Below are 23,700 nucleotides of genomic sequence, written 5' to 3' on the forward strand. Positions count from 1 at the left end.
CACCCCATTAACTAACAACCAAATTCCTGCAATAAATTCCAAGGGCTGGTGCGAGCACTGTACCTAGCTGTTTGACTCTCTACATACTCCAATCAAAGGTGATCATGGCAATCAATAGATTGTGAGAATGCTCACTTGCTCACCCAATCTGCCTACCCACAACGTGATCCTGGGGAGCCAATTGTCATGGCCACCTGAGTTCAAGGAAGGACCTCCAGGCCTGGTGGCTTGTTAAACCTTGCCAGAAACAGGGCTTAACAGGCATCCTCTCAGTGTAACACTGACAGGTCTAATACCCTGCAATACCCAAGTACGGGGGCCATATTGCTGCAGGCAAATTTTTTTTTCCAAAAGCAAAATGGCGTCCGCGCGTGCGCAATAGCTAGGCATCCGCGTGAGCACAGTAGCTAGGCCATGATTAAGACTTGTTGTTGAAACACGTAGAACTTTATCTTTGCACAGTTGCACCTTGCCTTTAACACCAAATGGAGCAATATTTTATATAGCTAATAAAAGCTAAGTTTTAGCTAATTTCTACATGCCCATTTCGCTGGATTATTTTTTTTTTCTTTTTTCCTGATTTCTAGAAATCTCATCCACTATGCTGTAACATCTGGACACTGCGGGTTTGACGCTACATAAACACACAGCGTCAAACCCACAGCAGCTCCTGACAGTGTGCACATAGCCTCAATTTTTATTTACATATTTCCCTGAAAACATCAACTGATCTCACCAAAAACAAGCCCCTAACCAGATCCATCAGTGGAAAAATAAAAAAGTAATAGCTCTCAGATTATGGCAATATATAATCAAAAATTTTTTTTTTCCATAAAATAGTTCTGTGTGTGCAGAAGTGGCAAAACAAAAAATAAAAAAATATAAAATATATACATAAATCTGGTATCAATGCAATCGTTCTGGCCCAAAGAATAAAGCCATCATTACTTTTACTGCCCGGATGAACGACGAAAGAAAAAAAAAGAAAAAAAAAATAATAATTCCTAAATTGCTATTTTGTGTTCATTCTGCTTCACGGAATCGGAAGTGATGCAGCAAAATTGCTATGGACCCCAAAATGGTAAAAGGAAATACATGAAGGATGATTTTTTATGTAGACAGAAAAAATGAGTTCTTAAAATATATTGATGCAAGAATTTTTTCAGAGTAAAAAAAAAAAAGTTTGTGTGCATAAAAATACCAAAACATAAAAGATATAAATCATTTAATTACTGTAATCGTACTGACCCAAAAGAATAAAGCTGTCTTCCCTGTCTTCTACTACTTAAAAAAAAAAAAAAAAAAATAATGCAATTTTGGAACTGCTGTGAATTTATTCATTCTGTCTCCCAAAAACGGCCTCATTCAGAGGTCCGTGATTTTTCTCGTAAGTGAAAACAGAGTTTGATTAGTGTGTGGACAGCGTGTTCGCTTTCATAATCATTGCTTCATCTGCGATTTTCACTGATGAAAAACAACTAAATTGTAAAGTTTTTAATGTTTATTGCAATGTCAATCATGGATCTATAAACTTATATGGGTAAGTAGGATATGTGACTAGAATCAAAAGCAGCCATATCGTTTGGTACACAAAAAAAAAAAACCTACAGACAGGTGAACATGGATTATAATGGGTATGTGTTCTATCTGTGATAGACGCAGAACACATATGTGACTCACGGACATCTGAAAGCAGGGCTGTGGAGTTGGTAAGCCAAACCTCTGACTCTGACGCCTCAATTTCCATGACTCCGACTCCCTCATACAGGGCTCATGTTTAAGTGATAAATTTACTGTAGCTCAGATTCATCTCAGCTAAAAGTCTAGACCAGTGTTTCCCAAACTCCAGTCCTCGCAGGTCATGTTTTCAGGATTTGTATAGTATTGCACAGGTGAGAGAATTCCTGATGCCTTGATGATACTTCCATCATCTGTGTAATATTATGGAATCCTGAAGACATGGCCTGTGGGGTCCGTGAGGACTGGAGTTTGGGAAACACTGGTCTAGACCCTTAGATCAGGAATAGGACAGACATTTATAGGACATTTCATAACTTTCCCAAATTCTTATGAAAAAATATTCCCCACAAACTGCATTGTACTACTGTACCCAATTTATTATATATTTTAGGAGTCGGACTATTTTATACCGACTCCACCAAAATGGGCTCAGGCTCCGACTCCACAGTCATGTCTGAAAGATGCCTAAGGCTCGGTTCACATTTTCCTGTGCTCCACACTGAGCACTTACATTGGGGTTGTTTCCTCCTAAATCTCAAAAACAGGATTACAACAAAACCTAAATGGAATATTCACTTAAATGAGTCAGATGGAATCATTTTGGACTCTGGTCTATGAATGAGCAGTGTTCGTCTATATAGGCATGCACAAAAGTGCTGTCGACCAGTTATGGGTACCTCTGAAAAGTTGGACATCACCAAACAGAAGCTAGGCGGAGTCCAGAGGAGTCAACAGAAACTCTGCCTACCTCATATAGCAAATGGATTGGTCGGGTGAATCACGTATTACCAAGATTTAGACAGCAACTACAATTCAAGTGCTTAGCGTAAAGCACTAGATAAATATGAACCGAGTCTTAAAAGGGAATCTGTCATTATATTTTTACTATCTAATATAAGAGCAGTATAATGTAGAGACAGAAACCCTGATTCCACCAGTGTGTCACTTACTGGGCTGTTTGCTGTAGTTTTTTTTTTTTTATAAAATTACTATTTATCAGCAGAAAATATCACTATAGGACAAGTAAACCTGCTGCGATGTAGTCTAACCCCGCCCCCACCACTGATTGACAACTTTCTACTTTGACAGCTTACTGTGTACACTGCATATCGGTAGTGTTGGCGGGGTTATACAGAGCTCAACATTCATGGAACTGGTAGCTCTACAGCAGATAAAACAGTTCTCAATCAAAACTCAGCACCCAGTAAAAAGTAAGTGATACATTGCTGGAATCAGGGTTTCTCCCCCTACATTAGGCTGCTCTGAGATGAGGGAGCAAAAATCTAGTAACAGATTACCTTTAAAAGTTATCCAAAATGTTATGCACCCCAAAATGATACCAATAAAAGCATCACCTCAACCCATCAAAAATAAGTGACCACTCAGGTGAGTCATCTGTCAAGAGAAAAGTTGGGAGTTTTCAGATACTGGGGTCCAAGGGCAGACATATCATTTGTCAAGGTACTGTGAATGAAAATTAACATAGGAAACTATAAAAATAATTATATACAGGTATATTTATATTGTGTTTTTTTATGAAAAGCGTACAGTGAAAAACCATACATTTTGACATAAGGACAAACAAGTTATCTACTGGTTTAGAGTGGTAAAAGAATATATTCTAATGAATTAGAGCCATAAAACAGTGTGGGTGAACTCAAAGAATGGGAAAGTATTAATGGGAGCACCAACATAGCATTGCACAAACTGTACACTATTACCTAGGCTGAAGCAGACCAGAGTGCTGAGGAACACAGTGCATAAAGGCCTCCAAAGTTCTGCTGACTCAATAACTGCAGAATGCCAAACATCCTCTGGCATCAACATCAGCTCCAAACAGTGTGTTGGGAGCTTCATGGCACAGGTTTAGATGTCCGAACAGCTGCATGCAAGTCTTGCAGGACAGGGCCAAAAGTCTGATAGAGTGATGTAAAGAACCTCAGCATTGGACTCTGGAGGACTGGAGAAATGTTCTGCAGAGTGATGAATCGCACTTCTATATATAGCAGTTTCATGGATGTGCCTGGGTTTTTGTGATCAGGCAGGTAACAATCTTCTGACATTTGCCATTGTGCCAACGGTAAAGTTGGTATAGGAAGCATAATGCTATAGAGTTGTTTTTCTGGAGTTGGCCTAGGACCCTTAGTTCCAGTAATGAGAAATCTTGAAGGGAGCACAGAAGGACTGCTCAAACCAAGTACAGGCGCTCGGTGCATCATGGCGTGGCCAGACATTTAAATGCACCCTCTATCCCCCCCCCTCCCTTTTCTTTGATTGCCAGCTTTGGCTTTCTAGAGCTAAGGGAGGGCGGAACTAGAGGTGGGTCGGTTCACTAAAATGTCTGGCCACGCCAAGGGTGCACCAAGTGCCTGTACTTGGTTTAAACAGTCACTCATTCTTTGCGGAAAGAATCCCTCTAATGCTTCAGCAGTTCAAGACCTTTCAATATGCTTTAGAATGGAGATTGTGAGACAAGTCTTTCACCCAACCTCAGTGTTTAACCTCACAAATGCTATTTTGGATGAATGGGCAAAAATTCCCACAGACACGCATCAAAATGTTGTTAAAAAAAACCCATCTTTAAGAAAAGTAGAACCAACACCATTTTAACGCCTTCGGATTTACAATGGGCTGTCATAAAAACTACTGTAGGTGTAATATTTAAGTGTCCCAGTGCTTTTGTCCATATAGTGTATACAAATAGTGGGCCTATGAGTTGCTGGCATGTCCAGATTTCCTCAAGTGCAGCAAGTTAGAAAGTGTAAGGATGCTGTGAATTGAGATGTGGCTATCCAGCCTGCATATCTGGGTTCCACGTCCTGAGAACTGTGGAGTGAACGGGTGTACTAAAATGCATTATAATTGGTCAGATGGTCATTTATGTTCAGTTCTAGTGCTGTACCAGTCAAGTGACTGGACTGTTTGGTTTATGCTTCCTTTTGGCAATTTCTTACTTTATGGCTGATTGAAGGGCTCTGCACTTACTCATTTGAGTATCTATCCATACTAAACCTGCACCTTAGGTCTTACAAATATTCCCTGACAAGTACACAACACCCGATCTGCACCCTTAAAGGGAATCTGTCACCCCCCTGGGAGTTATCAGACCGCTAATATGGGCATACAGGTGAGAGAAATGTGACTCTATACTTACCTGTATGTCCAATATTAGTGGTCTTTTGGCTGTGAAATTGCTTTTTATTACTTGTGGGTTACGCTGTGTTCCTGTCCGGGGGACGGGAAGAGATCCCGCCTATTTGTTTAATTAAAATATTTCTCCCCTCCACTGCCCGTCACAGTGCCTGTGAGGTGAAGTTCCCATGGCCGGATCCCGCGCACTTCACCTGTTATTTCCCTGCTGTCTGTATCCTTGTTGAGCAAGGAACTTGTGCGCAGTCGTGCGCACAAGTTCCCTGCTCTACACTTGTACACAGGCCAAGATAAAATGTTATATATAGGGATGTTATAGAGGGAAGATGGCACGTGGAGCAGTCTGTGAAAGAGAAGGCCAATGTGACATGCTGGATACTTTTGAAGCAACAGCACTACTTCTGCAACTATAAGAGTTAACACAGTCACAAGAGACCGGAAGTATTGTGCTTCAGAAGCATCCAGTAACTAGAGGGGTTAACACAGTCACGGGAAACAGGGAGTGTTTAGCAGAGCCCCAGGGGGATTGTGGGGAACTTGTTTGTAGTCTGGCTGCAGCCGAAGACAAAGGTGGTGTGTTATCTGGATCTGACAGTACGCAACTGAACAGGATTCAGATCAGGAGAGAAAATAAACACAGGTCAGATAATAAACTCCCTGAACTAATAGTGCAGAGTATCAGGCAGGATGATAAGGACTGGAAGGAATTGTGTCACAGGGATCATCTCCCTCATCAAACCCTCCCCCCCTCTATCTCCATGCAGATAAAGAATGCTGTGTACTATTGTGTCCTTGTGAAGGAAAAGCCTGTGGCTGTGTAAGCATAGAAGTGTGCTGCTAAGAGATCTAATCTATGCTGAATTATTCTACTGAAGAGACTGTAATACTGTGCCTTGTGAAGAAACTACTGTATTGTTACTGGGGCCGGTTGCTCAAGAAACTCAGACTGTACTGTAATGAATATTGTCGTTGTAATATCCCTGAATTGCACTGGCCGTGCTTCAGATTAAATTCCACTGTTAAACTGTTGAAAAAGACTCGTCAGATGTGACTGGTCAGCAATTGAATCCATTGTGTGCCTGAGAGATACTGCAGCCTATGGTCGCCCTGAGTAACGGTTCCCCCAGGATTCCAAAGAATTAATGAAACCAGTCTCGCCCCTATCTGAACCTAGCGGCATGCGTGTAATACCAAGATAAAAAGTATGTTATAGAGGGAAGATGGCATGAAGAGCAGTCTGTGAGAGAAGGCCAAGATAAACAGAGAGAAGACAGCATGCAGAGTAGTCTGTGAGAAGAGGTGGTGGGCACAGAGAGCAGTCTATAAACAGAGGGGCATGAAGCTGCCCAAGTGCTTCTGCTCTGCAATTAGTAAAGTAGCCTATTGATGGAGTCACACACTGTATTAAGTCAGGTGCTTCATGCCCATGCTCATACATCCCCGCCTCGCACTACGGACATATTAAGCCCTTCCCTTAGTTCCTTACAGAGTAGGAGTCTGGCGATCTCAATTAATTTGGTGGAACGACTGCCAGCAAGCTGGAAACCAAAACTTAAAAAATTTAGTAACAGTAATACCAATTGTAAAGGGGTCGTACAGACACTTAAAATATTTATCAAGAGCTTAGAATGTTATGCAAACTGATTAATACTAACCTTACAGATAACCTGCTGACACCACATATGAGGACATCCCCTTTACATATGTCTTGCTAGGGCATATAGACATAATAGAGTCGGGTCTCTCTTAATTTGGCAAACTAATTTTGTCCCTCCATTACAGGTGCAGCCATTTAAATGAATGGCCATCATGTTTGCCAAGCATGCTGGAAGTGAGATCTGAGCAATCCGCATCCTCTAACAATGATAACTCATACGCTTACGGCGAACGTATACCATACAAAAATAAATGACACATTGAGAAAACACCAACTGAAACTTAATTCTATTACATAGGCATTAAAATCAGTAAAAATATGTTGCCACCAAATCTATTGCAATAATATATTTAGTTAAAGAGGTCCCCTGTGGTGTTTTTTTTTTTTTTACAGGGAATGAAACCAGGATATTCAAAATATTCAACAAGACCAGAACATACGAGCCTCTTGAGGCAATGTAGAGTAGAAAAAGGCAAAGTAATGGGAATAATAAACGTTTTCCCTATTAGAAACTTGTAAACACCCTTCCTAACCGTGGAGGTTGGCACCCTATTGCAAAACAACAAGCATTGCGCTCACACTCATCGACCTCTGATACCTAGTAGCTCTAATCTGTCCCTTACCTCTTCACTACTAGACATCTTGATAAGAAGGCCATCAGACACTAATCCATCATATGGATCAAACAAACATACAAATACATGGGCAAATATGCAATATAATCCTTTAGAACCAGGAAAAGCAGATAAATTCAAACACAGACGGTCCCTTGGACTAGTGATGAGCGAGCATGAATTGTTAACCCTTTCGGCGAGTAAGCTCGGGTGTTCGCAGAGTATTTATGGCGTGCTCGGCATCAATGTTAGTCTTGTCACGGCTGTTAAACACCTGTGACACATGCAGGGATTGCCTGTTTTTTTAGGCAATCACTGCATGTGTCACAGGTGTTTAACAGTCGTGACACATGCAGCCGCGACAACACTAACATTGATGCCGAGCACGCCGCAAATACTCGACGAGCACCCGAGCGTGCTTGCCGAAAGGGTTAACAATTCATGCTCGCTCATCACTACCTAGGACCCATGTAAACTCGTCAGTTCCAGGAGTCTATTTTCCCTAAATGTTTCCTTGAGAACTGGAGGATCATCAGAGCTCTCCCTTCAGGGTCTCTTCGTAGGGGGGTAGGTATCATCACTAACCAGCCGAAAACAATTTCAAAGCCCTGATAGACTACACTACCCTCCATTAACTGCACCACATATGTCCTGCTGTCACTCCCCATATCGGTGTGACATATGCCATGAAAACATTAGGTTATAAGGAAAGGCAGGAGGTCAAACAGCCACAAAAATACGACTACAATAAAATAATTATTAAATGTACACTTAAAGGGGTTATTCAGGACTTTTTCTTTTTTTTTAACCTATGGCAGGTCTGTGGAGTCAGCAAGTCAAACCTCTGACTCAGACTCCTCAATTTCCATGTCACCGACTCCCTCATACATGGCTCATGTTTAAGTGATAAATTTACTGTAGCACAGATTCATCTCAGCTAAAAGTCTAGACCCTTAGATCAGGAATAGGACATTTCATTTCTTTCCAAAATGCTTATGAAAAAAATATTCCCCACAAACTGCATTTAACTACTGTACCAAATTTATTATATATTTTAGGAGTCGGAGTCGGTCCATTTTATACCAACTCCACGACTCAGATTCCATAGCGCTGCCTAGAACTTATTGGCAGGTAGTCGGTCGCCTGTTCTGCCATTCAACCATCTCTCCTGTATCAGAGCAGTCATGGATAGTCCTGGTGGCGATTTTCCTGCCTCTCATGAAGTTAAGACAACAGTAGTTTCTGCTCCGCTGCTTTGGCAACAGGATGCCACTGCCGACATCATGCTGATTGACAGCCTGCTCAGCTAATGCAGCGGGAAATCAGGTGTCAATCAACATGACATTGGCAGGGACACCCATCAACAGAGCAAAGCAGAAAAGAAGGAACTGCTTTGTCGATGCCTAAGAATGCAGGAAAATTGCTGCAAGGTGTGGTCTGTGACTGCTCTGAGCTGGGAGAGACAATTGCAGGGAAGAACAGGCCAGTGGTCAGCAACTACTTGCCGATAAGTTCTTAGCCCCCGTAGGAAGAAAAAAAAAAAGTTCCGGATAACTCATTTTACATTTTTTTTTTTTTATAATTTTGTAGTTACCAAACTTTACTGGGCTTCATACTTGAACATATCAATTTATACCTTGTTAGTGAAAGAAGTTCTCAAAGCAGGATGTTAATTGGTTAAAATATACTTTAACAGAGTACACATTTCAGAAAAAAAATACAAAAAAAAGGCACAAAATAATTTATACTACATCAACATTCTAAACTATGGCCAAAAAACACAAAGTCCAGAGAGCTGCCATTGAAGCAGCGTAATAACAACTATCTTGCAGAAATCGGACACTGAGGTCTTGTGTAAATCTGAGCAGTTAACAAAACATTCTGAAAAGCAACTTGACAAGGAGCCCGGTAAATAAATAATAAAATGAAGTTTTGTTCAAAAAATGCCCCACTGTTTCAGAAAATGATACACTTTATATTCACGACTATTTCCTGTACACATCTGGCATTTCAGCTTTATAATCAGCGACTGGGAAGCCAAAAGACATTAACTCATGACTTCACACTGCACAGTAGATCTGCCAGAGGGGCCTTCCAAACTGAAGGGGCTGAGCGGCAAACCGGCAGAAAGACTTTCACATGAACACGTCACAGCACATGTGTGAAGCTATAGTTTATTCAATTTCACACAACATTTTCCAGGAATACCAACAGATTAGATAGTAGATAACTAGATCACATATCTTATTCATAGAAGACAATACAATGTGTGCATGTAGCTAAGAAAGCAGAGAGAATGAAAGATCACTTGGAGAACTGTTCTAGACACTGAACCAGCACATCTCACAGTTCAAGCAGTGAAGCCCAAATTACTCCAGACATTAGGGGTTAAATACAAACAACATTTGATCTATTCACTCAATCCATAGGAGGCTCTGTGGGTCAATTAAAGGGTCAAAGGAAGAAGTCATATAGAACTGTTTTTTAGATGTCAAAACAATGACCCATTCACTGCTACAAAAAGGCTGGAACGAATGAGGAGTTAGATACGCACTTGTAGAAACCTACGGGAAGAAGAGCTCTTCTAGCTCCGAGGTGGATCTGAGAATGGATTAAAATGATGTCATATGCAGAATATGAAAATGCATGTCAATTTTTAACCTTATTCATAGACTTAAATGAACATGAAAAGCCCCAAACCAAAAATAAAACAATATGGATGATATACACTTTTTAGATTTCATTTACATCTGATCTTATATAATCCTCCAAGTCAAAACTACCCCTAGTTAGTAATAATATGCCGATGTGGGGGATGTCGTGCATGAATGTAGATGAATTTGTGGAAAAGTGTGCAGTGTCCATGGCTTGCACATGATGGCATATAAACTAACACATGGGACAACCTGCCTGAACAGTGTTATTGAGAGGACACGTCTTGTAAACTATACAGAGGTAAATCTTCAGTATGTGTATATTTTAGGAGAAAAAAAAACATTGTTAGTATTAGGTGTGATAAAATCAGCCCAGAAACTTGCTTATCAAAACAGATAATGTACACATACATGCCAAACAAGAAAGTCAGGAACAACTACATTGCAAGGAAAAGAAAGTGCTAAAAACACTGCAAAGTTACATCAGTCACCCAGATGGAGGGCAAATGTTAACAATGCAATAAAAGCCATGAGGCCAAGAAACAAGTGTTATTTTATTAAATGTTCAGGATAAAAAAAAAAAAAAAAAAAAAAAGACATTTATGGTGTACGTACCAGACAACATCTAATACTACAGCTGTGGGTGCTACTTATTTATGAACCTGATAGCCTGGTTAACCCAGAGAGGTGGCCACATCCAGGCTGTGAATGAATGCGCATGTGCAGGCCTCATTGTCCTCACTGCTATGGGACTTAATGGAGTATTCCCATCTCCAAGATCCTATCCCAATATATAATAAAATAATAATAACAACAAATACCTACAATTAGAAATGTAGCATAGTTCTTCTGATTCTCTATGTCTCTCTCCTCACATGCAGACATTGCCCTTAGGTATCCATGGTTATGACCAATAGCAACCAGCTGTCACTATATCAGTGGTCGTAACCATGGATACCTAAGGTCCTGCAATGCCTGCACATGAGGAAAGAGACATAGCGAATCAGAAAAACTATACTACATTTCTGATTGGAGGCATTTACTAATATTATTATTATTACTGCACCTACTACATATTGGGATAGGATCTTTCCCTTTAAGGAAACAACAAAGCATGCCAACTTGGCTGTTTTTTGTGACTCCCACAGAAATTAATGAAGAGAACTGTGCACAAGTGGTCACTTCTCCATCCATTCTAAATCTACGTATGTTGATGGCTGAAAACTACTGTTTACAGAGGTGTGGGTATCAGAAGTAGGACCGGCATCAATGAAATATTTAGTGATATACCTTAACCCTTTAGGTCTAGTTTAAAATGGTCAATTCATAAAAGTAATGAAAAAACTATAGAGGGTATTGTCTTTGTGATGTAGAGAATGGTTAACATATTCCATATACCAAGGTAAATATGGAAGAAGAAGGCAGCATGATATTAAATGTCAGGCTACGGGTTTTTCTTTAGTGGGAAATTGCCATGAGACAACCTGCTGCCCGGATAAGCCTTGACCACCCAATCTGTAAAAATTAACAAATTAAGAGTGCAGTCAGGAGGCTGTATAATACAGATGACGATCACATCGCATTTCTCGGACTGGCCGCCGGCTCTCCTGTCTCGAGCGTGACAGCCTGTACTTCTATGCATTGCGATGCGATCGTGGTCCGTGTTATACGGCATTCTGTCTGCGCCTTAGGAAAGCCACTAGGCCACAAGCACTATGCTTTAGATAACAGGTCCTAAAGAAACTGAGCTACCAGCAGATGTATTTTAAGGATTTAAATAACCAAGCTGACACCAAAATGAAAATAGCACCAAATAAAAGAAATGGTTGGGCACTACTAAATGAAGCAAACTTAGAGTATATAGGAGATGTACGTGCACATACCTTCAGCTGTTTAGATTTTGAGTCAGCTCTATCATAGTCACACGTGGTGCTCAACGGGTACGAGATAATCGCAAATAGCAAAAAATAGAAAGAACTGAGGCATTCAAAACAGACTCCCTGACCCCAGCTAAAACAGTTCGTTATTGTCCCATCTCCTTGTAGTCCTTATATTATCTCCAGACTTGTTTGTTTTAGCAAATATTTCCCCATAAAATAGATTTCTGGAATCTCTTATATAAGAACTTTGTGCTGTTCCTCTGTTATTTTTACTTGAAGTATATGAATTAAATGATAAAAAGGTATTAATTATTTTTCTTCTTCACAAAAGTACACATCCATACAAACTCCAATATCCAATAAGAGCTTAGTATAGGCATACACCCTACTGGCAAGGAGAATGGTAGCACTCAGCCATCCATGTATGCATACATTTCCAGAAAAAGTAACAGAGGGGCGATACCATGCAGAATTCCAAGGTCCGCCATTATTATACTTTACGAGACACACAATGTGATTTTGTCAAACTTTGACATACTTTGTTACTGTTGGGTCCAAACCGCATGGTGGTGACAGGAAGCTAACAACTACACCTTGTCAATCTGGCTACCTAATTTTCCCTTGTGACGGCAGTTACTCCCTTACATATTTTAGGGTTAAATGTATATAAGTTTCAAGGAAGTGCACAAACAAAGCAGGGAAGACAAGACATGCATGCAAATGTTTCAGAGATTTACCCAGGGGGATGGAGATCAAGAGGCTGTCTTCAGCTGAAGTATCTTGTTCAGGCCCTGTAGGCCCTGGAGAAAAAGGTTCTTTCACTTGGGACATCTGCCAGGTCTCTCCCCAAGAAACACAATGTAACCAAAGACAAATCTGTAGAAAGCACTGCATAAAAAAAAAAGACAGAAAGAAAAGAAAACAGGACTGATTATACAAAAAACAATGAGTAGTCACATGGACCACCACCATCCATATGTAGTATACAAATATAAGTGTGACTACTTTGGTCTATCAGCACCTGCAGTGCCACGTTCACATGGAAAGTATTTGCTGCAGATTTTCAGTGCAGAATTGCTGCATGTGAATCTTTTGTTCGTGTTAACATGGCCAAGCTGCCAACTACGCCATTAGCTGAATCTTAGAAAATCCAATGTTGTGGGCGGGTTAAAAACCCCACCAATTCCCTTCAGAAAAGGGTTGATTGGCAACTTTCTGCATATGGACAATGTAGATAGAAAGCTGCCAATCAGTGGTGGAGGCGGGTTATACAGAACTCACGAATAGGCAGGACTATATGGCAGCAGGATTACTCGTCGACTAGTGAAAGTCTGCTGATTAACAGTGATATTGTCAAAAATAAATCAAGCAGCCCAGTAAGTGACATATCACTGGAATTAGGCATTAAGCTGCTTTCAGTTGGGGTAGGAAAAATCTGGTGACAGATTCCCTTTAAAGAAATGATGCTTTGAAATAGTCACATTATTGACGATACATCAGTATAACTTTGTGGCAAAAACATGACAACACTGACAAAATTACTAGAGTTGCAAAAACTGGAGTAACATTTCTGGTGAGGCGCATTGAGACACGTCACTGATAAGATGCTCCAAATTTATTAATAGGAGTGCGTCTGTGATGAAACGGCAACAGAGAGACCCAGCTGAATCTCGCTGTTGCCACCACTTGTGATGGACCCACACTCCGACACCAACGTCATAATTACGTCAGACGGAGCACATGGTATGGACATGCCCTCTGCACCTACATGACGTTCCGCACCGCTCCCATCTCGTGGATGCGCAAGGTCAGATTGGTACCGTTCTGCACAGACACCCCCTGTCCACTTGGGTACAGGAAGGCACCAGGGAGTGAGAAGAGGAGGCTCACTCAGTCACTGACTTGGCACAACACTCGCTCACACCCCTGACAGGCTGAGAGGCTCTTTCACTAGCTCCAGTGAAGCAGAGCCTGGTCGGCCTGTGAGAGCTGCCACCAATTTCTATTTGATATAACGGACTTATATCGCGCTAGAAACCAGCCCGGTAGCAGGTTCGGTGGACCGAACAATGGACGTACAATTAGTGGATCGATATAAAAGAACAGCCCAAGGTTAAATTATATATTTAATCGCCTTAGGGGCACACTACACAATACGCTATATACATAAGGGTTATACATACACAGTGGTCAGAGTTCCAAACACAAAAGTATGGGTACAAAAGATATAAAAGCAGTTATTACAAGTCAAGTTACAGGTTAGATGGACGATCTGGCTTTCGGGGGAAGGGCTACCACATAGGAGGTTTGTGGGCCTTTTCTTTGTTGTTGCAGGACTTTTCCCATACGACTTGACATCACAACCTCCCAAGGAAAAAGGCAATGGAGCCAGGTCGGCCGTAGCTTTAACCCCCCCTCTGGATCACTTCCACTCCTGCCTCTTAGCTGTGCCCCAATCTCCTCCCCTGGTCTCTCTCAGCTAAAACTCCCAAAAACTAAAGTGGGCCATACCTCCTTAATGGGCAGTCCTAGAGAGCCGGTTCTGGTGTCATCGGATCCAGCTGGGCCCATGCTACACGTGAATACCAAACACCGGGGTTCTAGGGGCCCCCGCAAGGTATCTCCTCATCCGTAGGCGCTGAAGTGTGCTGAGAGCTACGGTGATATTCCCCCATTATCCCAGGTTCCCAAAAATCGTGTTGGTTTATCTCAGAGATATCGTATTCAATAACTCGGTGTTGACTTATAGGTTCTTAAACAAAGGAACACATGGCCAAGCTGCAGCAGCTGCACAGCTGCTGGTGGGGGGGCTGTGTCACTCATGGCCTGTTGGTCCCCACCTTTGCAAGCTGCAGTGTCGAATTACACTGTACATGGAGATCTCTGTAAAGCCTGTCACAGTGCATAGTGATGGTCATGGGATTGTCTTGAATATTCTTCACAGCCAGGGCCCTCAATTTCCATGACACTGACTCCAACTCTGACTCTCTCATACATGGCTCATGTTTAAGTGATAAATTTATTGTAGCACAGATTCATCTCAGCTAAAAGTTCACAGCGCCTCTTAATGAATTTGGCTCATCTTATTAACACTGGAAACACTAGTCTTAGTTCATCGGGGGACATAGGGTTTTTTTCAGTTCCCACCAGCCACATATCAGTGTGAACAGCGCCAGCAGTTTTTAGCCTCTCACACCTACACCTCACATCCCTTTAGGGATCTGGATGTAATCTTTCCTCCTCCCTACCACAGGGAAGCTCCTAGCCATCTTTCCTAAGCGCCCACCCAGTCTCTCCAACCCCTGCATTCCAGACCTTCCATCAATGTCCTCTGCTGAGCTCTCTGAGCATGCTCCATAAAATCTGGTACATGTACCATGCTGTAACACATGCATACCACTCATACAGCCAGAAGCCGTAACAATAAACCAATGTGATACATAGTGTAGTACAACACAATATAAGTTGCATAGATACTAGAACAGACTGCAGCTGCAGGTTTACACACTGTCCAGATCTTCGCCCCAAACTGGGGTTAAAACAAAGCATAGCTTTTGTTAGTATGTGGTTGCTATAGGTAGGCAAAACATTCCGGCATAAACTATCAATGTACTGTAGATTCTGTTGACTATAAAAAGATGTACACTGCTTAAAGGGCTTGTCCAGCCTTTGACTGCAGACTTGTAGCCCATTTGTGTGACTGTAGATGACACGCAAGGTGAGGGAAGGAATAAGTGTACACAGATGGGAAGAGGGGGAAGGGAGCCCAACAACTAGGGAAAGGGGGAGTGGAGACCTCTAGGCAGATATAATATCACCCTGCCTATCCTATCGTACCTATATAGGTTATGTACCTAATCCCTGAATGTCCCTAGACCTAGGCCCTAGATAGGGAGGGGACGGGGTGAGTACTAGTCAGGTCCCACTACAAACTAAAGACAATAAGGTAAACAAACAAAGGGGATACACTTAGCTTGAGCAAACACAAGAGAGAACGCCAACTGTCCTCCAAGGGCACCAAAGACGAAACTAGCCAACTGCTAGCACTCCAAACCTGCACAGAGATACATAGAACTATCACCGGCGACTCTCTAGAGAAGCAGTTTTTAACTACCAACCAAGGGTGTGTCAATCAGCAGAAAAAGGTGGAGGTTGGTGCTGGGTCCTAAAGGGAGAAGTATATAGCTCATCTCTGTAGTATAGAGGATCAAGAGGGCATCTGCAATGCCAAGCGCAGTGACCTACAGCCAAATCCAGAGCGACTGTCTGTCATACCTGACACACCCGTGACAGTAAACTTGTGAATCCTTACATTGTGTGCACAGCGTGCTGTGAAGATTTTCCTGTGCCAGTTGCAGTGCGCGCGTGTCTGCAAGTATGTGATTTGCATACAGGCAGTCGCATGCCGACTGGACGTGTGCGGCCTTTCTCAATGCAAGTGCATTGGGCGACGCCGGACACGTCTATTTGGAAGATAGCCGGAAGCATGCAAATCGCATATTGGCAGTCACATGACCACTCGCTCCAGGCACCGGCAAATCCTCACAGCACGCAGTGCATGCGATGTGAGAATTCACAAGTCTGCAGTCATATGGAGTGACTGCAGACTTGTAGACCAATGACGGACAACCCATTTAAAAGGAAGTCAGCCCAAACTGACAATATAAAAGAAGCGAACAGCATTGTAAGGATAACAGCCTCTATAAATATCACATCTTTAGTACTCTAATCGCTGTCTCCCTTCTGTAGAAACTGAAGTTTAATCAGATATGCCAATGGCCAACAGGCTCAGTGCACCATTCACTTATCCATTAAGTTTTATCCCCATCAGACTGGATCGATTGTGAACATGCTCAACCATGGCTCCATTCATTCTCTATGAGAATGACAAAAAATGTACTTGACTTTTTCCGGCATCTCCAAAGAGAATGAATGGAGTGGGGGACCAGCGTCTAACCTGCCACTCAATTTTGTATCAGAAATAAAAAATTCCCCAATAAACCCCTTTATAGAGGACCTTTCACAAACTTTTACATTATGAACTGTACATTCCTAGAGGAATGTAGACCATATTGTTTCTGGGGTTTTTTCTCCACCCCATTGTGGAGATACAAGGCGTGGAATTACTGACGCATTATGGGTTCATTATTTTGTCATTCACCTGGGCTATTTATTTCAGTCAACCCTGCGGACATGTACTTTCAACCCACTATCACACTGTCCAATCATAAAAAGCCTAGGAAAAGTATACACCCACAGCCCTTACTGAAATAAACCGCCCACAGGGATGTCAGAACTAAGGCAGCGTGGCTACATGAGGCCTTGTCTCACATGATTGAGCTGACACAGCCTCCGCTCCAAGCACGTCTTTAATGGGAACGTCTACCTGCCGACACTCGTGGTCAGTGAACCGGTGGGAGCAAAGGCATACAGTGGCATCAGAGCTTCAAAGTGGCAATAACCCATAAGGTGCCAGTAATGTCAGTACCTTGTACCTTCATAACCGAGAGGAGATAAAAAAAGAAAAAACAATGTTATGAATTGCGGCCATACATAGGTAGGAATGTACATTGTAAACGTTTGTGAAAGGTTCTCCAACCTCAAGCTACAAGTCTGCAGTCATTCTATGTGACTGCAGACTTGTGAATCCTCACATTGCATGCTGTGAGGATTTTTCGGTGACGGGAGTGTCATGTGATCTCAAATATGCAATTTTCTTACTTCTGGCCACATTCCAACTACACGTGTCCAGCCTTGCTCAATGAATTTGGATTGAGCAAGGCCGCACACATCTAGTCGATATAGGTCTATAGATCAACATGTAAGTAGATTTTGCTGAGCAGTTTACGCATGCGCAGCCGCCATTTTCCTGAAGACTTCCAAGAGCTCAATCTGCGCAAGCACCACCCGTGGCTTGGACAGCGCAGGCGCAAAATTTTAAATAACCAAGAAGAAGAGACCCCCAGACACAGGGGAGAGGATGGAACAGAGCTGAAGACCTTACTCACTGTCCCGCCGCAATGCAAGAAGATATGAATACAAGGAAACTTCAAAGATTAAAGAAAATCTACAAGACGGATTTCTTCTCCTGAGGTATCATTTTAAATCAGTATGACAGTGCCAGTATGGCCCTGTCTGTACTTTACTTATTAAAATGCTGCTGACAGGTTCTCTTTAAAGAGTTACAGTTATAGTCTAGAAAATAAGGATATATTCTGATTGGACCAAATTAAAACAAACAGGTTTCTTGTCAAGTCAACAAGACATGATGGGCAGAATGAGTACTCTGATATTTCACATGTGGAAGACAGGATATAGACAACCATTTGTCTTAAATATTATACATGTTCACATCGCAGTATGTGAACATGACTACCAAGAAGAGGCTGAAATCATGATGTAAGCAGATCTGTAGAAAATATGAGACTTGAAGCTAATGGTAAAGGGCAAATTAAATTCTGAAGTATATAAATCAGACTGTTGTACATGGCTGTACTATGTGCAGCAAGCAACATCTACACAGACCTGGGCACTGAGCTGACCTTGGAATGTGCCAATAGTGGCACATAAAGACATTAATATGTCTACTGCATATTACAACTACTAGGCGGCCTGAACTAGTAGAGACACTTTAGAAGAATTTTGCAAACAGAAGAATGCAGCTAACTGTAACCTTAGCAGCCCTGGAAAGGTGGGCCCGGGTGGGAAAGCTAGAGCTACACCCTTTACAGCTATGCCCCTGAACTCATCTCTTTTGTATCTTTTAGGACATAAGTCTCAAACCTAATAAAAAGTAAACTTTATGCCAAATATTGAAAATGAACCTGTCAATTACAAATACTCCATTTACCTGCAGATATAGTGGTGATCTGCTGGAAAACAAAACTAAAATCATGTCTGGCAGGCATACAAAAGTAGCGGGTACACAGATAAAGCAAAGTTATATTCTCCCTGCAGCCATTTACTTCCAATCATTGGGTAGTGCAAAGAGGCTACAGTCACTGTTCACTATACTGAGTGTGCTGCCTGCTCTGCAGTGTGTCTGTGCAGAGGTGGCTGTCAGTCAAGACGGGTGTGGGGGAGGTTAATGATCACAGCATGCTCACTGTAACTACCACTCCACTCCATGATGACTGGAAGCGAGCAGCTGCAGGGAGAATACAACTTCCCTTTCTCCCTGTAGCCACTTTGAAAGGTAAGCCTGTCAGACATGATTTAAATGCTACTTACCTGCAGATTACCACTACATGTGTAGGTAAAAATTCATTTTTGGAGGAGATAGGTTCCCTCTAATTCAGTTTCACAGTTGTTAAAGGAAACATCTAGGCTCCCCCATATTAATGTTTAATTGCCTCTGTATGTGTGTGACAAGTATCTAACAATCAGCTGTTTATTTCTTTGTTCAGCTGTCTGTATTTTATATTCTGTACAACTCGCTATAAGTCTAGGGTCACACAACAGTATAAAAAAAAATAAAGAACATCCAGAAAAGTGGGACAGTTTTTTTTTCACTTGTCATCCCAGACAGTATGCAATCCATTTTTTTTTTACAGTAGCAGCTATCATTTATTGGACCATTTACAGTTTCCTATGTTCTAGAATTGCAATATATCTGTAAAAATCGGATAATATACTATTGCATCCCATTTTTTTCTTGAACCCATAGACTTGAATGGGTGAGCCTTATCCGATTTAAGAGTCAAATCGCAGCATGCTGTGATTTTTTTTCACAGATTAGGTCAGTGAAAAAAAAAATCGTCCTTCTGCACTGTCTAATGAAAAACATGGGTCATTGTGCTATCCGAAAAAAAAAATATATATCAGATAGCACTTGCCTGATTTATACCCTCGTGTGCACGAGCCCTAATACAAGTCAGCTCTACGTGACTTGTCTTCCTGCTGAGTCTATGATAGGCTTGCAGCTATATTCAGCAGCTACTCTGGGGAAGCAGAAGTGAGAGCAGCTGTCTAATCCAACGATGGTATTGGTGATTTGTCTTAAGGCTATGTGCCCACGATGCAGAAATGCTCCGTTTTTTTCCTGAGCGTTTCTGCATCTCCCTGGCAGAAAAAACGCACGCGGATTTTACAAGCACTTTTCCTGCCAGGGAAAAGTGGAAGTGAAGCATTTTTGCATGCATTTCTGCATGCGGGTTGACAAGCGCTTTCCAAGTGATTTTAGCATCACTTGGAAAGTGCTTGTCAACTTGGTCACACTATATAAATCCATGCAACCGGCATGGATTTATACAGTGTGACCGAAAGAATGGTAAAAAATAAAATATTATACTCACCTTCCGATGGCCCCCGATGTCCTTATCCGATGCGTCCGGTCTCCCCTGTGTCTCGCGGTTGTGTAAAAGGACCTGCCATGACATCATTTAGTCATGTGACGGGTCACGGGACCGCCGACGTCAGCGGTCACATGACTAAATGACGTCATGGCAGGTCCTTTTAGACCATCGCAAGCTGCTGGGAAGCCAGGACGGATCGCTGAGGAGGACGGGGGCCATCAGAAGAGTCTCCTCCTCTCCAAACCCGGGTACCATCCGCACATTGAATCGCTTAATATCCGCATGTGCACATGTAGTGATGTGGATATTATGCGATTCAATGCAAGTCAATGGCGGCGAAAACGCAGCGATTCCGCAAAATAATTGGTAGTGCTGCGTTTTTTTCCGCAATGATAATCCGCAGCGGAAATTTCCTCCGCATGTACGCAGCACATGTGGATTATCATTGGGGAACATGGCAGACCTTCTACCAAGCGTTTTTTAAGCATTTCTGCAGCGGAATTGCCGCTGCGGAAACGCTTAAAAAAAAAAGGATAGTTGGCACACAGCCTAAAGGGAACCTGTCACCAGAAAAAAACGCTATGAACTTGCAGATATGGAGTTAATCTTAACTTACCCAAACGCTGTGGGGAGAAAATAAACTTTAATTCCCCCGCAGTGTTTCGGGTTCAGTCACGAGGGCGACGCCAGTTCAGTCTCCGCTCTTAGTATACAGAGGGGTGGCCATAACCGCACCCCCGGCCCTGACCGACATTGGCTTAGCATTGAGGCCGGCTGTTAGTGTCGGGGGTGCGGTAACAGCAGCCACTCTGTGTATACAGAGACCGCCCCCCTTGGCTCAAACTCAAACGCTGCTGGGGAGAATAAAGTTCAATTTCTCCCCGGAGCGTCAGCAAAGTGCAGGCACCGGGCAGGTTAGAAACACTATTAACACCTTATCTGCAGGTTAATAGCGTTTCTTATGGTGGATAGGTTCCCTTAAAGTAGTGCATACAAATCAGATCGTTTCTATGACAGTTATCTCTCCTGAATCGTTCTTCCTGGCTAAGCGTTAGCAGTTTTCTAATAGAAAATACAGTAACAGAATAACCAGCAGTGGTTTATTTCCCAGCTGAACATAAGAATCAGGAGAGTAAATATTCAATCCTTATGTCTGGGGACAGTAGAGAGGCCGCCACATACATTAGATGATCTTTCATTCATTCATTCATTCCAAAATTAGCGTGTTCACCGGCCTTTTATCTAATCTGTGCGGTTGCCTGTAGCGAAGATTTAATGGTGCCATATGTAACTGATATAACGGTCTATAGAATACACAATGGCATTAGGTGAAGCATACATTAAAACAGATAATTTTAGTTGATCAATGACACCCTGGAAGCTATCATTAAATCTCACCTGAAAAAATGTTATGGATAAAGTCATCCATTTTCATCTTTAGTCTGGTGTGAATGGGGACCTTGAATCACAGATCACTGCTCACCTATGACTACAGAACTCCATGTCATTTTGAGCTCAAGAGTGGACAGTGGGTTTAACCATCAGGTCAAATTCAGACGTCCATGAAACACACAGGGCTCTCAACCAGAACTCAACAGCCTCATATATGCCTAACAAGGTTGTCAAGTTCAGGTCAGGACACCCGGGGTCGGTCCGTGCATCACAGTCCGTACAGAGACTGTGGTTCACAGATGTCTGAATGTGGCCTTAGAATGATTTGGGTTGTTTTTTTTGTTTTTTTTTTTAAACTTGATTCTCTTGAAAAAAAAAAGAGAAAAAAACATGGAAATAAATTCCTAAATACTTACTTTGTCTAGAAAGTACATTAAAATGGCTACCATTTTGTTATTCTGTCAGTAATCCTTCCTGGAATAGGATGGGCACCATATGGCACAAGTCCTGTGTGTGGGGAGCGTACTGTGCGTTGGGCCGATGATGCTGACCAGCAGCAAGCCTGAGTGTACCTGTTGTGCTCATGTATGTGAAGAAATAAAAGAGAAAAGCGCTCCTTGTGTGAATCGGAAGGATAGATTTCACAATAAACAAAGTGTTGCTCGCCTCAGACAGGCACAACACTGGAAACAATGTAAAGAAGGGATCCCATACAATCGCTGCCACATCGACCGCTGGTTCCACAAACCTCCGGGGCATACGATGGAAACGTACTGGAAAGCAGAAAAAAAAGGCGGATATCGTTCAGGCGGATAATCGCAATCCTTATTTTCTCCTTTCCAGTTCATGTTGTGCTCATGCAGTCTGATAGAAGCCTTACTAAATTCACTCACAGCCAGGATGAAGGGGGCCGCAATGGGCACAATGTAGAGTCCAGTGTCGTCTCATGCCACAGAACAACGATCTGACTATACCCTAGGAATAAATTCTTAGTAGATTGCTGGGATAGACCCCTATTCCTGGAACCCTCTTTGCTTTTATCATCTTGTTTAGGGGACCAAATGGGTATAAAGAGGGTATCCTGAGCAGAATATGGGCACGTTCTTGCCCAGGTATTACAGCTGCGAGTCTATGATGTTATAGTAGTCCAGGTGATTACACAGACAGTGGGGCCGTGGCCTACCAATCAGTATTTTTTCTCAGGAGTGGGAGCCAAAACCAGGTGAGGAACAATCAGAGAAAAGGTATAATAGAAACAAGTCACCAATTCTGCATTTATCACCCACTCCTGGTTTTGGCTCCCACTCCTGAGAAAAAATACTGACCAAACACTGATAGTGGGGCTGTGGCCTTAGATCCAAGATATGCATGCGTAGCACGGGGGCGACATTGTACCTCATGTGAGCCATCAATGTCATATATACACTAATAAGCAAAATGGTAACAATGTTTTGAACTTTTGACTTTCAGGCTCCATATCTCACCATCTCTTACATAAATTTGACCAGCAACTATTTAGCATATGATTAGTTATGCAGATTCTTGTCATGTCAATGCATTGTTACGGTTTTGCTCCTGGTGGTGGAAAAATCTTTTTCTTCCTGTATTACTACAAAATACAACCTGTTCTCATATTCCCTAATAGCTCAGTGAGTGTGTTATCAGGTAGATTCCCAAGCGAATGGTCACTGGTCCAAATCGAGGAGCAGCCATGAAGAGGATTTCCCAAGAAAAGCATCATGCAGCTCATCTATAGCGGTCTCTCGGCCTAGAAAATTACCAACCTGCATCATGTGAGTGCTATGACAGTTGGAAGAATATGAAATGAAGTCCATCCATCCATTCAAAAGCCAAGAAGTGGGCATCCAGGCAAAATATCTGAGTCAACAAGTCGGCTCATTACAAGGTCTATCAGTCCTGGCGTGACAAAAATGGCAGTGGAGGTGGCTTGTGTGCTTCGCAATCAGTTCTGGCGCGACAAACACGGCAGTGGAGGTGGCTTGTGTGCTGCATAATAGTGGGATCATAGACATCCATGCAAGCACCGTACGACGAATGTTATCCAAGTCTGGAATGGTGACTTGGGTTCACCCAAAAAAAGGTGAAGATGGTTCGACTTAAGCATTGGCTCGGGCTTGCAAAAAAAGTATAAAAAGTGGATAATAGAAAATTGGAAATGGGTGATTTGGAGTGGTGAGACGAAAGTCAATAAACTAACGGATCGACGGATCTAACGGATCGAGAAATTGAAGGAACTGTCAAGTTTGGTGGAGGAAGCCTGATAATATGGGGTTGTTTCACAGCCAAAGGCTTTGGATA

The 23,700-nt window shown here is 42.3% G+C and overlaps 1 protein-coding gene across 5 annotated transcripts in view; it reads right to left on the reverse strand.

Annotated features, from left to right (window-relative positions):
* Positions 1-23,700, reverse strand: part of MDFIC (MyoD family inhibitor domain containing) — a 132,554-nt gene that overhangs the window by 91,045 nt on the left and 17,809 nt on the right. For 4 of the 5 annotated variants that reach the window (XM_073651927.1, XM_073651925.1, XM_073651926.1 and 1 more), the window contains one exon: positions 12,433-12,583. The exons of the other annotated variant lie outside the window; for it this stretch is intronic. In XM_073651927.1, coding sequence (XP_073508028.1) covers positions 12,433-12,526 — 94 coding nt within the window. In that variant the 5' untranslated portion in view covers positions 12,527-12,583. The remainder of the gene's footprint in view (positions 1-12,432; positions 12,584-23,700) is intronic. 5 annotated transcript variants of the gene reach the window in all.

Source organism: Phyllobates terribilis, unplaced genomic scaffold (genome assembly GCF_046119375.1).
Source record: "Phyllobates terribilis strain yellow unplaced genomic scaffold, ASM4611937v1 Scaffold_11__3_contigs__length_659146591, whole genome shotgun sequence".
In the NCBI taxonomy this organism is placed as follows: domain Eukaryota; kingdom Metazoa; phylum Chordata; class Amphibia; order Anura; family Dendrobatidae; genus Phyllobates; species Phyllobates terribilis.